We start from the raw sequence: 16,114 nt of genomic DNA, 5'->3' as shown, positions 1-16,114 counted from the left end.
CTACCGTACTAACCATGTGTGAATGAGATTTTGAGGAATGCAGTAAACAGGGTCATTCTTTCGAGCATTCCTCCTTACATTTTTGAACTACTTTTGGTTTATTACTAGCGTCACTAGTCACGGTAACATATTCACACGTATTTTCCTGCGCAAGAAATCGCTTCATTATTTCAAACCTTTCGCATTTCGTAACACACGATTAGCATATATTCTAGAAAAGCAATATATGTAAATTTGGCATCCAAAATTGCAATAAATACTTCAACAGTCACGCACACAGTATTCACAATTAAACAGAGTTTGTCACCATTTTGCCGCCAAAACAAAGACAATAGAACTTGCATACTTGTAAGGCAGTCTGATCATGTGATGAACAAAGACAACTCCGCAAGATATACCACTTCACAGGTGCCTATATTTCCGGTACTGGAAACACACACTGCGTTCAGCGCGTGAAAACTCGAAATATTCTTAAACGAGGGACAGGAAAGAGGTATAAATGGTTACTGAGAAATCCGAAAATAATATTCTGAGAATTCAAGCTCCTTTTGAACACTTCATAAACTTAGATTTAAAAATCAACAAAAAATCGTAATTTGTGGTGTGTGATTCGTAAAGGTGTAATTATGATGGGTAATTCGTAATTATTACGATTGAATCGTAATAGTTGGCATCTCTGGTACTCGGCTTGTGCAGCTTTCCTTTAATTTCTTTGATTGTAGCAAAAAACGAAAGCAAATGCCACATGTTGCACATCATTGGAATCATGAAGACATTCTCTTTGCAATAGCCCTGCTCTGATTATTTATCCTAGAGAGACAGTTTATTTACGTTATGGCTTCATTGCTTAATGATTCGTGTTCTTTGCAAGATGATAATATTGAAAGAGAATTGTATCGTGATAATGATTTATTTAGTGAATGTGAGAGTTCAAGTGCATCTAATGATGAAAATGATTGTCATGAAGACGACAGTGGTATTCTAGATATTCTTTTACAAGCACCAGGCGTTGGTGGTGGGACTTCACACTAACGTAAATTGCTCCAAATTTGTAGATTCTTTTCCTATACCCAATAAACTACAATTTACAGGGCAAGCAGGTTTGAAAATAGATATTCCCGACAATTACACAGACCTGGACTTCTTCAAATTAATTTTAATTTTTAAGAAAATTAATTTTCCATTTATGTATTTCTTGTTTATGTACATGAGTCTTCAGAACACTGTGAAGAAAGGCAGTCTGACCAAGACAGTGAAAGAGTTAAGATCACACCAACGTACTGTTCTTACAGAACTAAATTAAGAGTTTTGTTTCCAGCAAATCAATGGACACTGTCTCCCCTCTCATGAAACGCAGACTACAGGCGTTTACTGTCGGAGGTTCTTAAGGACTTCTGAGACATGTGGTTCATATCTTCTTGCTTTTAAGATTTCGTTTGAAGAGTATTTCAAGAATATACTGTTCAGGATACTGAAAACGAGTAGGCAAATATTTTAGTTTATCGGAATATAGGCACTATAGGACCACAGTTTTAAACCTTATAAATACACAAAGTATAGGTTTTTGCCTAAAATCCGAGGTCTAGTGGGGACATTTACTTTGGATAGAAGAAATTATCAGAGAAGATACAAAGTTCAGTTATGTAGGTTTCCAGCTGGCTCTATGGATCTATTTATCAATGATTTCTATGGTTTATTCATCAATTATTTATGTTTTTGGTAGTGGTTTAACATCGCACTAATACACTGAAGGATTTCTTCAATGAAAGAATGAAAAAGTGGGTTAGCGCCATAGCCTAAATTAAGGTACAGTCCCAGGATTTGCTTAGTGTGGAAATGGGAAACTTTCAGGTCTGCCGGCAGTGGGATTCAAACCTCCCGAATGCAAGCTCAGAGACAAACGATCCTAACCGCATGGCCAACTAAGTTGGTGCACACGTGTGTTTGTTTGTATGTATGTATGTATGTTCAGTCTTCAGCCCTAAGGCTGGCTGGATCCTCAACAGCTCTGCCATCAGCTGTCATACTGTCATAGATGGCCTAGGCATTACTGAAGAGGCGTACTAGGGAAATGAGGAGTGAGGTAGTTTCCCGTTGCTTTCCTCACCGAGCCAGCCGTTTCTATTACATATCAGTCTGCCAAGCCCACTGAAATGCTTGCACCAACTGACCCTATGAGCAACATTTTCACACCATTCATAGCGGGGACTGGCTGCAGAAGGAATGGCATTACTAGCATCACTCATACCTTAGTCACTTTCATATTGTCAAAGCCAAGTATAAGACAGAGACAGATCAATGAAAGTAACAAAATTACTCTAACCCATACCAGAAGACATAGTGCACTGTAAACACTAGGTCTTGTCAGCAAAGGCACACATGTGTGTTTACAAAAGCAATTGCAGGTAGACCCTTTTATACGCGATAGTTACGTTCCGCGGAATTGCCGCACGTACCGAATTTGCGTAAATAAACTCATATTATATGTAAAATATATGGTTAGGTTTCTGTTTACTCACACATTAAGCTTAAAATAGCAAAGATTCTTAGCATTTCTACAAAAAATAACCATTATCATATTTCTGAAATGCATTTTAATGCAAACTTTATACACTTAAAAATTTAACACTGAAACACACAATAATAAACTAAACTCTGCACACAAACTCTTGACTTTAGCTTGAATAGCAGCTACAGAGAGAGGCCTGTGTTGTTGGTTGTGACGCTCAATCCAATCCATTCTTTCCATCGCTTCGGAGCGAGACTTGGTCACTCTAGTGACATTTAAATTAGTAGAAGATTAAGCAGTTTTTCGAATTGATTCTGCATTGTCAAGAATAGTTCTCACAGTGGATTCACTAAGTCCCAAAGCATGATAAATGTCAACAATACGCTCACCTTTCTCATTTAAAGATAAAAATTTCATGATGTTCCATATTGAACTGTATCACAATTAAATTGAAATAACAAATGATGTAGTTCAACCTATTCAATACAAGTAAATAAGAAATGTGGTGTTACATTCCCATTTAATTATAAGCAGAAGCGGTACCGGTTTCGACCCTAATCTGAGTCATAATCAGCCGAATAAAATGCAAAAACAATGCATAGGTAAATAAGAAATTAAAGAATGAGTCTTTAACAAAAACAGTTGAAGAATTAATATAAGATAATGGGGATAGGCACTGCACGATTTTAAATCGTAAAATCTAGAAGAAGTAGAAGGTCAGTCACTTAAGGCGCAATCTTCTGAATACTACCACAACACATGCGAAGTTCGGCACTGTCTCAAAATGTTTACGAGAAGCGGAGAACAGTTAAGTGAGCCAGCCTGCATAAACTATCAGGCGCGAAGTCACAACACAATTTAGTAAATATGAAGTCCCAGAATTGTGTAGAAGTCGAAGACGAGTCGCTTGATTGAAGCAAATTGCTAGCTCCTGAAGATCAGCGCAACATATTCAATGTCCGGCACTGTGCTTTCAAATGCCGACGGAACTCGGTGAATAGCTTAGTAATCCAGTGCAACTTCACAGCTCTATTGATGATTCACGTCTCGACAAACACGACAGAGGATGCGCGTAGAGATGATCTTGCCCCGTTTAACCTTGACGTGCGACGCAGTGTACGTTACAGAGTTCAGCACGCATGTACTGTATGAACCCGCCCTAAGGCATTATAGCTTCCACATACTGTTAGCAGATGGCAGCAATGGATTTAAAAAAACCAAAATCACGTATATGTGCAATCGCGGATAACAAATCAGCGTATAACAGGGATTACCTGTATTCGATTTGCAATGCTCGAAAACCAAGAGTTACGAGTCTGGAGTACAGAGTTCTTGAATGAAGAGCTGGCATGTGTCAAAAGTCTACATAAAAAATATTTACTAGGTAACTAAAATGTACCTAAATGAACAACCCAACTGGTATTAGTTTGGATCTGGGACGAATAAATACAACACTGTGGCGAGCGGACACAATGAACAAAACTGTCGTAAGTAAATGATAGCGATCTGGAAGCTGTGATTCGAACAAACCATATTGCAGTTGCAGGTTAGGTTATGATCTGGACAAACCAAATGGAAGTGACAAGTTGCACGTTAATAATAACGACCCATAGGCCGCCACCTTTGCAATCTCCCTAGGGGACATCAAGTTTTGGTCCAGGACTCAATTCCTCAGTTTATTATGGTCCAGGAACCATTCCTTCTTCCAATATCACCTTGCGCTATGGTGGAATTAGTGCGTCCCGGTTACCAAATCAGCACCGTTACCGACAGAGTGGGGTGCTATGTTTTAGTAATTATGGCTACATTCTTTTGTTGTAATGTGGAGTCTATGGAATTCTAAAAATTATTCTTTAATTTTTCTAGAAGTTGCACCTGATCACTGTAGACCGACAACAGAAGCTGTAGTCGGAACGAAAATAAACACCCTGTATGACAAAACTACTAACAGAATGGGGTGTTGTGTGTTTGTCATTTTTCTCCACGTTCCAGCCGAATCTAAAATGAAGAAGTTTGTTGCTGCAGTGAACTATCTCAAAGCAGGAAATGCTACGAACTGCTCCCGTGCTGTCCTGGATGCACTGTGGACCTACAATGTACCGTATGATACCGTGAACGTCTTTGTTAGTGACAGTGCTCCATACATGACCCTCTCTAAGGAAACATTACGAGTGGTTATAGGGGATCATCTTAAGCATGTGTAGTGCTGGGTACATAAACATAGTTGGTAACTGTTGTGTCACAGTGATGTCTGATTTGAATCACGTGGTAACAATAGTAAAGTCTATATTTTTTTAGTACAAGAATGCATAACAAGTATTTACACTTCTTGAAGTCTCAGTATGGGGATTCAAAGGAGGCAGAGCTTTTTTCTTCACCTGTCCTTACTCAGTGGAACAGATGGTTTAATGCTGTCTTCTATTTAAATGGGTAATTTCAACACAGTCACATTTTAAAGTCATCTGATATGAACGATATCAACAACTGCAGTATTAACTACCTTAAGGATCTGACTGACCGGGAAGTGAACAGACTTCATTCACATCTGGTCTTTGTCAATAATCACGCAGTTGAGATGGTTGAGCTTCTTACTGATCTTGAGGTACTCCAGTATCCAAACTCTCATTTGCTGTACCTTAAACTTCATAAGCTTGAAGTAACTTTCTCTGCAATTTGTGACTGGAATTTTTCAGCAGCAATCAACAATGCCTTGGTCAAGCTCACTCCTTAAGAAAAATCTGCACGCAACGGCATTTCCATTTAAGCAGTTCATTCTTCAAAGTCCAAGCTATAGACGTTGGAAGTCAAAGATCCTAACCGCAATAATTTTGTTGCAATTTCTCAATCACTGTATCCTAAAAATATGATCTTAAATAATGGGAAAGTAGCTGGGCTTGAGAAACTGTTTGATGCATCAATTCTGTCACAAAAGAAAATCTGGTCTAGTTACAATTATGGATTTCAAAATCAACTGAAGGAAGGTGTGAGATGTGGTATCACGCTTGCATTTACCGCAGTGCAGGCCGAGTTCTCTGTATTCGCTAAATTTTGTTTTGAATTATTGTGGACCCCAACAAACATGATGACATCATTCTTTATCCTACTACAGTAAGTTCTCTCATTGGTTGGCTGGCAGGCACACCCAGCTTATCTGACTCCCGTTGACTCATCACTTCCTGTTACACAGCGGTGCAGCGACAGCACGGGAAGGATTGCAAGAAATCAGCTCATTTCCCGTATCAAATTCTTGTTTACATTAAATCAATGAAAGTAAATATCCACCTTTTTTATACTTATATCTGCTTTAAGCAAATTAATTATTTAATAATAGCACATGTCTCATTCGTTGGGAACATCTTCAGCCATGTTACATTGTAATTTTACCTGTCGCCTCAACTGTTCTCGAGATGTGAAGTGTTACTTCGGGGTATAATTCTCATAATGCCTTCACATGTGTACACGGTAGAGGATAGGGTATTTATGTACGATAATTATGTGAAAACAAGAGTCTTGCCGGGAAGTCGTTAGGCGATTAGTGAAACAACTTTCAGGTGTACGCCCTCCACAGAGAGACAGAGCGGAAACTCGTAAATAAATTGATAGGAATGGATTCTTTACTTGAGAAGAAGCGAAGTGTTAAAAAACGTGTACTTTACGACGAAAAAGTAAATGAAATTGCAGAAAGATTAAAACATATGCCTACAAAATCCCTAAGATGACTTGGACAAGAAGCCGAGGCTTCGAAGAGCTCAGCATGGCGGGCTACGAAAATGTTAAAACTGAAACCATGCCAGAAACATTCAATTATACTGATTTGCGTTGTATATTTCTATATATACGTACTTAACTTCCCGCAACCGAGACAAATACTGGACCTTCAGGATATTCTCCATTCTACTTTGGCGTTCGAGACCGCAGTGCATGACCTTGAATGTGCCGCGCTGATCACCGGGAGCTGGCGGTTTGCTTCTACAAATCTATTCGTCTGCGACTTCAAGTTATTTATGATCTTCATATATTATTTGATAGTGTTGTGACTTTGTGCCTGACAGAATGTGGAAACTGACCCATTTGACCGTTCTCGAATATTCATGAACATTGTGAGACTTCGCCTATCATTGCGTGTGCCATACTACCATTCTTAATATTACGTACTGTTTTCTTTTCAGTGACTCACAATTTCTACCCCCATCGTTAATTTATGTTTCATCTTATACCGATCCAGAGTTCACTCAATCTTTTTCCTTTTCTTTTTCATATGCATTGTTTTACATGTTTCTACGGCTGACGATGACCTGGACTAGGGTCAAACCGGTCCCATTTATAGTTACTATTAAATAAGAATGTAATCACTACATTTCTTTCTTTTATGTATTGAATAGGTTGAACCTCTTTTTCAATTATTTAATTTTTAACGTTAATACTTTCAATACGGAACAATGAAATTTTTATCTTTAAACACATGGTGCTCTCGCGGCAAGCTAGTATAACTTATTTTTGATTCGCCCTCGTATATGACTTGGTTTGCATGTGTATGTTCCTTTCCATTACACAACTCTTATAAACTTTACACATGGAAATTATTATGAGAGCTACTGGAAATGAGAGATAACATCCCAAAAGCGACCTCCACCAGCAATACTCTAACATGACAGGCAAAGTACCCAAAGTTGTCTCACAAAACTTTCCTTCTAAACAAATACATTATAGCATCACCTACAATGGTAAATACGTACCCTCTGGATTGAGTGATCTCATGTTCTTAGTCTTCTGAGCATTGAAAGGCCGGACTTGAATTTGGTGCTCCAGAACTGCGGCTGGATACCGATCAAAGAACATTTCATTAATGGCCATATCAAACGTTGGGATTACCTCTTGAGGATAGCATACCAGCTGTCTGTACATGGCTTCATCGAAAGATTCCAAATGTGCACAGTTCACATTAAGAAATGGTTCCTCAAGTGTGTGTATCTATAAGACAACATAATGAACGTTATTTAAAGATATGTAACACATATTCTTAACTACAATAGAAGTGTACAAAATAATATACAACTCATCTTTTAAATTTAAAGATGAAATTTTTCTAATGAAAACTCTTACAGAATGATGTCTACCATATCATTACTGTATTTGCGTAATGTAACACTTAAAATATGAGATGAATTATCAATCTACACCTTATTTACAGCTCTCTCCTTCAAAATCCAAACACGGAAATAAAATATAAAAGGAAATATTAACAAATGTATTAGATAAATATATGAAATACAAAAACGTAAAAACCTTTTTAATAAATCTGTTAAGTTTTGATAACAATAATGTTATTGGTTCAGGGTCAATTTTGTCACCAAAAATAACAGACTTCGAGGCATATAATGGAGAGGTAACGCACACATTAGTTGGAAAAAACCTTAAAGAGTTTCAATCGACCATGCTACCAACCTGTCTTCAGATATTTCTTTTGCAAGAAAATATTGAACAATATCTTGTTAAAATAACCAGGTACACATTTTTATGCAGCCAGCATTCATTCTGAAGATAGCCAATACTGTTCTACAACTTCAACGAATACTAAACTGAGATTAAAGGCCTAAAACAAAAGTGACACATCATGATGGAGAAAGTTATGCTGCACTATGTTACCACCATATGGCTGATGCAAAAAATTCACACTAGAAATGTTTAAAGGTGAATCAGTCTTGCAACTTATGAGTAAAGAGAAGTACCTAACCAAGTCTGTCAGGTGCATGTAGCTGCAACAGACTGACTAAAAATAAAGCTGCTTTCCTCTAGCAGTTTTAACATCGCACTAACAAATCAAAGGTTTGCGGCAACGCAAGTATAGGAAAGTGTTAAGGTAGGGATGATGGTGACCCTGCCAGTGATTAAGGTACAGCCCCAGCCAGCAATTGCCAGGTGTGAAAAAGGTAAACCACAGAAAACTATCTTCAGGGCTGCTTACAGTGGGATTCAAACCCATCATGAAAAGAACGTTCCTAATAATAATAATAATAATAATAATAATAATAATAATAATAATAATAATAATAATAATAATAATAATAATAATAATAATAATGGTTTTACAGCCTAATACCTACTTTTATGGCTTATGGATATGTCAAAGCATGAGAAACTCTTGTCAAAAAATAAATAAATAAATAAATAAATAAATAAATAAATAAATAAATAAATAAATAAATAAATAAATAAATAAATAAATAAATAAATAAATAAATAAATAAATAAATTAAATCACTACTAACTGTTGTTTTCCTAGACTTTTCTTAAATGATTTCAAAGAAATTGGAAATTGATTGAACACCTCCCTTGGTAAGTTACTCCAATCCCTAAATCCCCTTCCTATAAATGAATATTTGCCCCAATTTGTCCTCGTGAATTCCAACTTGATCATCATATTGTGATCTTTCCTACTTTTAAAGACACTACTCAAACTTATTTGTCTACAGTCATTCCACATCATCTCTCCGCCGACAGCTCGGAACATACCACTTAGAGCACTTCGTCTCCTTTCTCTCAAGTCTTCCCAGCCCAAATGTTGCAACCTATCTGTAATGCTACTCTTTTGTCGGAAATCACACAGACCAAATCAAGCTGCTTTTCTTTGGATTTTTTTCAGTTCTTGAATCAAGTAATCCTGGTGAGGGTGCCATATACTGGAACCATACTCTTCAGAGACTTGCTCTCCTTTACATCCTTACTACGACCCCTAAATACTTTCATAACCATATGCAGAGATCTGTGCCCTTAATTTACAATCCCATTTATGTGATTACCCCTATGAAGATCCTTTCTTATAGTAACACCTAGGTACTTACAGTGATCCCCATAAGGAACTTTCACCCCATTAGTGCAGCAATTAAAACTGAGAGGACTTTTCCTATTTGTGAAACTCACAACCTGACTTTTAACCTCGTTTATCATCATACCATTGCCTGCTGTCCATCTCACAACATTATCGAGGTCATTTTGCAGTTCTCAGAATCTTGTAACTTATTTATTACTCTATACAGAATAACATCAGCAAAAAGCTTTAATGCTGACTACACTTCTTTACTCATATCATTTATATATAAAAGAAAAAATAAGGGTCCAATAATACTGCCCTGAGGAATTCCCCTCTTAATTATTACAGGGTCAGATGAAGCTTCGTCTACTCTAATTCTCTGAGCTCTATTTTCTAGAAATATAGCCACCCATTCAGTCACTCTTTTGTCTAGTTCAATTACACTCATTTTTGCCAGTAATCTCCCACGATCCATCCTATTAAATGCCTCAGACAGGTCAATCGTGATACAGTCCATTTAACCTGATGAATTCAGGATATCTGCTATATTTTGCTGGAATCCTACAAGTTGAGCTTCAGTGGAATAAGCTTTCCTAAACCCAAACTGGGTTCTATCGAACCAGTTATTCATTTTTCAAACATGTCTAGTATAATCAGAAAGATTGCTTTCTCAAAGCTTACATGCAAACATGTCAAACTCTGGCCTGTAATTTTCAGCTTTATGTCTATCACCCTTTCCTTCATAGACAGGGGCTGCTATAGCAACTCTCCATTCATTTGATATAGCTCCTTCATGCAAACAATAATCAAATAAGTATTTCAAATATGGTACTATATCCCAACCCATTATTTTTAGTATATCCCCAGAAATATTAACAATTCCAGCAGCTTTTCTAGTTTTCAACTTTTGTATCTTAGGCCCATTGTAAATGTCACTGTTATCATAGGTAAATTTTAATACTTCCTTAGTATTAGTCACTTCCCCTATCTGGACATTTCCTTGTAATCAACAATCTTTACATACTGCTGCCTGAATACTTCTGCCTTTTGAAGGTCCTCAAATATACACTCCCCTTGTTCATGAATGATTCCTGGAATATCCTTCTTGGAACCTGTTTCTGCCTTAAAGTGCCTATACATACTCTTCCATTTTTCCCCAAAATTTGTGTAACTGCCAATTATGCTTGCCATCATGTTATCCTTAGCTGACTTCTTTGCTAGATTCAATTTCCTAGTAAGTTTGTCCCAGTCCAGCCCCGCGGTGTAGGGGGCAACACGTCCGCCTGTCACCCAGTGGCCCCGGGTTCGATTCCTGACCGGGTCAGGGGTTTTTGATTGTAAATGAATAATATCCCTGGCCTGGAGACTGGGTGTCTGTGTCGTCCTTAACGTGCCTTTCCTCACATTCAACACTCTACACTTCCACAATTCCAATTACACGCAGGTTCATATCGTATGGTGCAAGTAGGGGCAAATGGGAACATCTTTCCCGCTAACGTGAAGCAATCATGGTGCCTTGAGGTATACATTCATCTCTTCTTGACGAAGAAATTGAATGTTTCCTCATAAATAGTGATTCTGGATAGCTATATTTTGATAATGAAGGTGGAGAATATCTAAGTGGCGATACTGAACTACAAGAAAGTGCGAGACAAAGTAGTAAGGATGAATCTCATGCGGAATTGTCACCCCTTCCTCAGATAATTATTTTTCTACAAATGTAAATGATTTTGATAATACCAGTTCTTGGATCAACAATTTTATATTATATTTCAGTAATAACATCACCGAGCAGAGTAGCCACGCATATTAACAGGTTACAGCTATAGAACCAAGCTCTGCACTCGGAAGGCGAGTGGGTTCGAACCCACTGTCAGCTGTCCTGAGAATTTTCTTTTTGGGTGGTTTCCCTTTTGCACTCCCAAGCAAATGTCAGGACAGTTCCTATTCATAAACCACAGATGATTCCTTCCACTTCCTTACCCAGTTTCATTCACCATCATTCATTTCATATTCATAATCTTCTCAACTGAGGTTTGAATCAGGAAGGGCCTCCGGCCGTAAAAATATGGAGTATAATATAATCCCACTTCATCCCCGACCCCGTATTGGGTTGCTGGGCTAAGGGGAAGATATAATTCCATTAATAGCATCATTAAATATGTATCTGTAAAAGTGCTTCTTATTTAAAAAACCCAGCCCAGAGGGCTCACCTGGTCATCTAAACTCGGCAGTGAAAAGGTTAACCAACAAAAGGCCATGTAAAACATGAGTGAATACAAGTCACACGAACTGTTTCTTTGGCAGCATTAGAATTACCCTCTACAATGCCACTTTAACACACCCCTGACCACTTAGTGTACAACCACTTGAAAATGGCTCTGGCCACTCAATAATGAGTATTGCCACCATTTGAAGCTCACATCCTATTCGACGTGGTGGTCCGAAGTGATATTTCTGTCTCCTTTACAAATGTCAATATACACCGAATAGTGTGCGTTAAAATGCAAGTTTTCATTGTTATATGGCGCATAAGGGAAGACATATATTCAACAGGAATCAATCGAGGGATGTTCCACCATTCAACGCTTTATATAATATGTAACATTTATTAAATGAATAACTGGTTTCGATTCCCTTGGAATCGTCATTTCATAGCAAATAAAGAAATCAAAAGGGTATTAACACAAGTCAACAAGAAATCTGCCTTAAAACACACTTGTACAATGCTGAGCAGAGTTTCAAAATGAAATATAAAAATTTGAAGTTGAGGAATGTTGTAAAGTTATGTTGCTGCTGTGGATATAAAAACATATGTTAAAAAATGTTCATATATTCGTAGTCAAACCGTTAATGAAAAATAAAAAGCGTGTGTCAGTGAAAGTGGCAATGTTAAGGCAATATGCAGCTAAGGCAGTTTGCCGAGGAGTTGGGGGAACATCCTTTGTTGTTTTGTGACAGCTGCTGTATTTTGAAAATGTCACTGCTGATGTTTTTGAAGGTAAAAAAGTTAAATGATGGTACAGCCTTGGTTGTATGGCACAACAGTCGTAAAAGGTGGCTATTCCCTTACTCATCGCTCTCGTTACCCTAGCACTGGGGAAGTTGGATGTGCACTGAAATTAAAGTTATAAATTATGATATTCAAGGTAATTAGCTCAGTCCAGGCATGAGAAGTGATGTCTCCAAACATGGCAGATCCTCCTTCATAAGGCATTCTAGCTGAGAAGATAGTTCGAACCCCACTGTCGGCAGCCCTGAAGATGGTTTTCTGTGGTTTCCCATTTTCACACCAGGCAAATGCTGAGGCTGTACCTTAATTAAGGTCACGGCCGCTTCCTTCCTATTCCTAGGCCCTTCCTATCCCATCGTCGCCATAAGACCTAGCTGTGTCGGTGCAACGTAAAACAAATAGCTGAGAAGATACAAGTGGCACAGCACTCCCCAGGTCTCCCTTCCCTTTCCATTTACAGAGAGGAGGTTTTATCTGGATTCGTCAGTGAAGAAGACTTGCTCCACTGCTCCTGCATCCAGTTCTGATGTTCTTGAACAAACTGAAGATGAGCTAACTGATGCTGGTTAGCCTGTCAACTAGCAGCCTGTAAGAGATTTTCTTGAAGTTTTCTTCTCACTGTCCATTCACTTATAACAATGTTATGCACCTCCTCTATACAACATCTAGCCTGCACGCCTGTGGAGTGGTGATCTCTTAACACTTCAGGACTTAAAAACTGGGCATCTCTGGCTGACATAGACCTCAGACGTCCTGATTCAGGCTGTCTATGAAAGGTGTTGTGTTCTTGGTTACGCCTCACAGCTTGGTGCTCATTTGTGGGTGGCGTTCCCACCACATTTGCAGCATAATGGAAGCAGCAAATATTAGGGTTACAGTCCTTATGGTATCTTCTGGAGTCAAAGTCATCTCGAAAGCAACTTTAATTCACAGAATCTGATGAAACACGAAACGAGAAGTTGTGGAATGTGTATGAAGACGGCCGGACATGAGTTCAATAGAAAATAATAAGGGCATCTTCTTCGTAGGAAATGGAGCCAAAAGGACCCAATACGGTATCCAACTTCCATTCTTGCAAGGAATTGCCTTCCTTTTGCAAACACTAAACCTGTGATGTCATCAAAGGTGTAATGAATGATACCTTCACAAATTATGAAGAGATATAACATTCCCGAGTACCACTGTGGTACATTAATTTGCATAACTTTTTCCAAATATTCAAGCGCAATGTTTTTTCTTGCACATCAGTGTACAACAACAGTTCTAGAATTTACATACTGTAGAGAGAATCAATAACACAGTTACTTCCTGCTGATTGTGTGGACTGTTGTCAAATATATTACTGAAAATGTTTCAGTGCACTATTTTGGTAAATTTATATAAGAACAAGTGCAGGTAGGTGCAATAATGACAACATGAAAACAATAATACTGTGAAGAAAGATAGCTGTTAACGGTTGAAGTTCCCGGTACTATATTCTTATATCGAATTGGTCACTAGAGCCATAAGCTAAATATATACTGTAAAGCCGTTTATAGCGTCATCGCTTTTAACAACCTACTGGATATAACAGCAAAATCTAACGATTCCGCCCAAGTCCTATTTTATTTTAAAAAAATCCTTTAGTGCAACGTCGCTTATTACGACATATTTTGATCACATTCTCAGATAAATGTATCGGCTATAACGTCCGATGCTGACTTTTGTTACCTATTTGGTGATAGCTGACAACAGTGTAATGCTTATTATTGTAGATTTCAAATCAGTCTGTTAAAGAGTCCAGCGTCGCTGTGAAATGATGCAAAATAAAATTTAAGTGTTTAATACTGAAGAAAACCCACATATAATATGTGACTTGAAAAGGGGGATATGAATGTCAGCATCGCAAAGGAACTGGGTGTATCACACTGAACGATTTCTACAATTTGGAAGGACAGAGAGAAAAGAAGTCTCTTTCTGAAGATAAATCTTTAAAAATCAAGCGAGCCACATCACCTGAGCATGAAGATACTGAAGAATCTTTACTTAGATGGTTTAAGCAGCAAGGAACAAATAATGTGCCGATCAATGGACCTACTTTTCAAGCGAAAGCCAATGAAATCCCTCCACAAATACTGTACTGTGCTGTAAGTGTGAAGCCTAAAACTTACACATATGTTTTTGAAAAAAAAAAAAAAAAAAAAAAAGAGAGAGAGAGAGAGAGAGGCGGTTGTGCGATCATCGGCTATAACGACCTTGATTGGCGGTCCCTTTGGGGTCGTTATAACTGATTTTGACTGTCGTCGTCATCATCATCATCATCATCATCATCATCATCATCATCATCATCATCAATGTCCCACTCCATTTGCATGGGTGTGGTTAACAAGCCTCCTCCACTCCTTTCTGTATTTCCACTTTTCCTGCTCCATTACTTCCGCCACATCCAATCCAGCTTCTCTAATGTCCTTCCAAATCTGATCCATCCACCTTCTTCTTGGTCTTCCAACTGGTCTCTTTCCCTTAACTTCTCTTTCCAATTCCCTTCTTGCTACCTGTTCCTTTCCCATTCTTTTTACATGTCTGAACCATCTCAGTCTTGCTTTCTGTATGTTCTGTACTAACGGTTCTATATTTAGCTATTCTCTGATTTTAATAATATTTTGAACTCTATCTCTTCTTGTCTTTTTAACCTATGTTCTTAAAAATTTCATTTCTAGTACTTGGATCTTACTATCTTGTCTCTTATTAGTTACCAGCGTTTCTAGTCTGTATGTTGCAACTGGTATAAAATACTGTTTATATAATGTTAATTTCGTTCTCTTGGGTACTTTTTCATCTGATAAAAGCTCTCCGACTTGATGATAAAATGCTGTACCTTTACTAAGACCGTTAATTTCAGGGTTGATTTCATTACTTCCATTAATGTCACCCAGATATGTAAACTGTTCTACATTCTCTAACCGTTCTCCATCTATGTCCACTTGGCTTCTCTGTTTCTCTTTTCCACAGTGCATGACTACAGTTTTCTTTTTACTAGTTACCATTTCAAACTCCTTCAGATTTTCATTCCAAACGTCCAGTCTCCTTTTCTCCCTTTCCCCAAATCACCATATCATCTGTAAATACCAATGCATTCACTTCATCACTACTGATACTCTGTTTTACACATTTTATGATTTCATCCATCCTTGCTTGAGACCTTTTTTTTTTTTTTTTTTTTTGTATAAAATGTTTCAGTCACCACTCTCTACTTATACAGTGTACAATGTACCATGTATTTTTATCATGCACCTCTCAGTAGTGACAGAGTGTAATGATACTGTAAAAGTACCAACACTAAATCAGTTACTTGAACACTAGACTTTTCAATTAAGGATCAGTTCATATATCGCTACTGGAATGTAACCAAATGTAATGACATTTTTTAATGGTATTTTAAGATATAAACATTTTTCTTTCAAAACCGGGTGAGTTGGCCGAGCGGTAAGGGCCGCACAGCTGTGAGCTTGCACACGGGAGATAGTGGGCTCGAACCCCACTGTCGGCAGCCCTAAGATTGCTTTCCGTGGTTTCCCATTTTCGCACCAGGCAAATGCTGGAGCTATACCTCAATCAAGGCCACGGCTGTTTCCTCCCCACTCCTACCCCTTTACTATCCCATCATTGCCGTAAGACCTATCGGTATCGGCGCGCCGTAAAGCAAACACAAAAAAATGCAGTACAACCAATGTATGTTAGCAACAATGGTACGTGGTATTCCAAGTATTGGAAACAATGATCTATCATCTTAGTAACAGTT

At 38.0% G+C, this 16,114-nt stretch overlaps 1 protein-coding gene across 1 annotated transcript in view; it reads right to left on the bottom strand.

Annotated features, from left to right (window-relative positions):
- dpa (disc proliferation abnormal) overlaps window positions 1-16,114 on the bottom strand; it is a 94,206-nt gene that overhangs the window by 30,458 nt on the left and 47,634 nt on the right. Inside the window, exon 5 of the mRNA XM_067146295.2 lies at window positions 7,246-7,480. Within this exon, the coding sequence (XP_067002396.2) occupies window positions 7,246-7,480 (235 nt within the window). The remainder of the gene's footprint in view (window positions 1-7,245; window positions 7,481-16,114) is intronic.

This window comes from Anabrus simplex, chromosome 4 (assembly GCF_040414725.1).
Source record: "Anabrus simplex isolate iqAnaSimp1 chromosome 4, ASM4041472v1, whole genome shotgun sequence".
NCBI lineage: Eukaryota > Metazoa > Arthropoda > Insecta > Orthoptera > Tettigoniidae > Anabrus > Anabrus simplex.
This window is presented reverse-complemented; position numbering and strand designations above follow the sequence as displayed.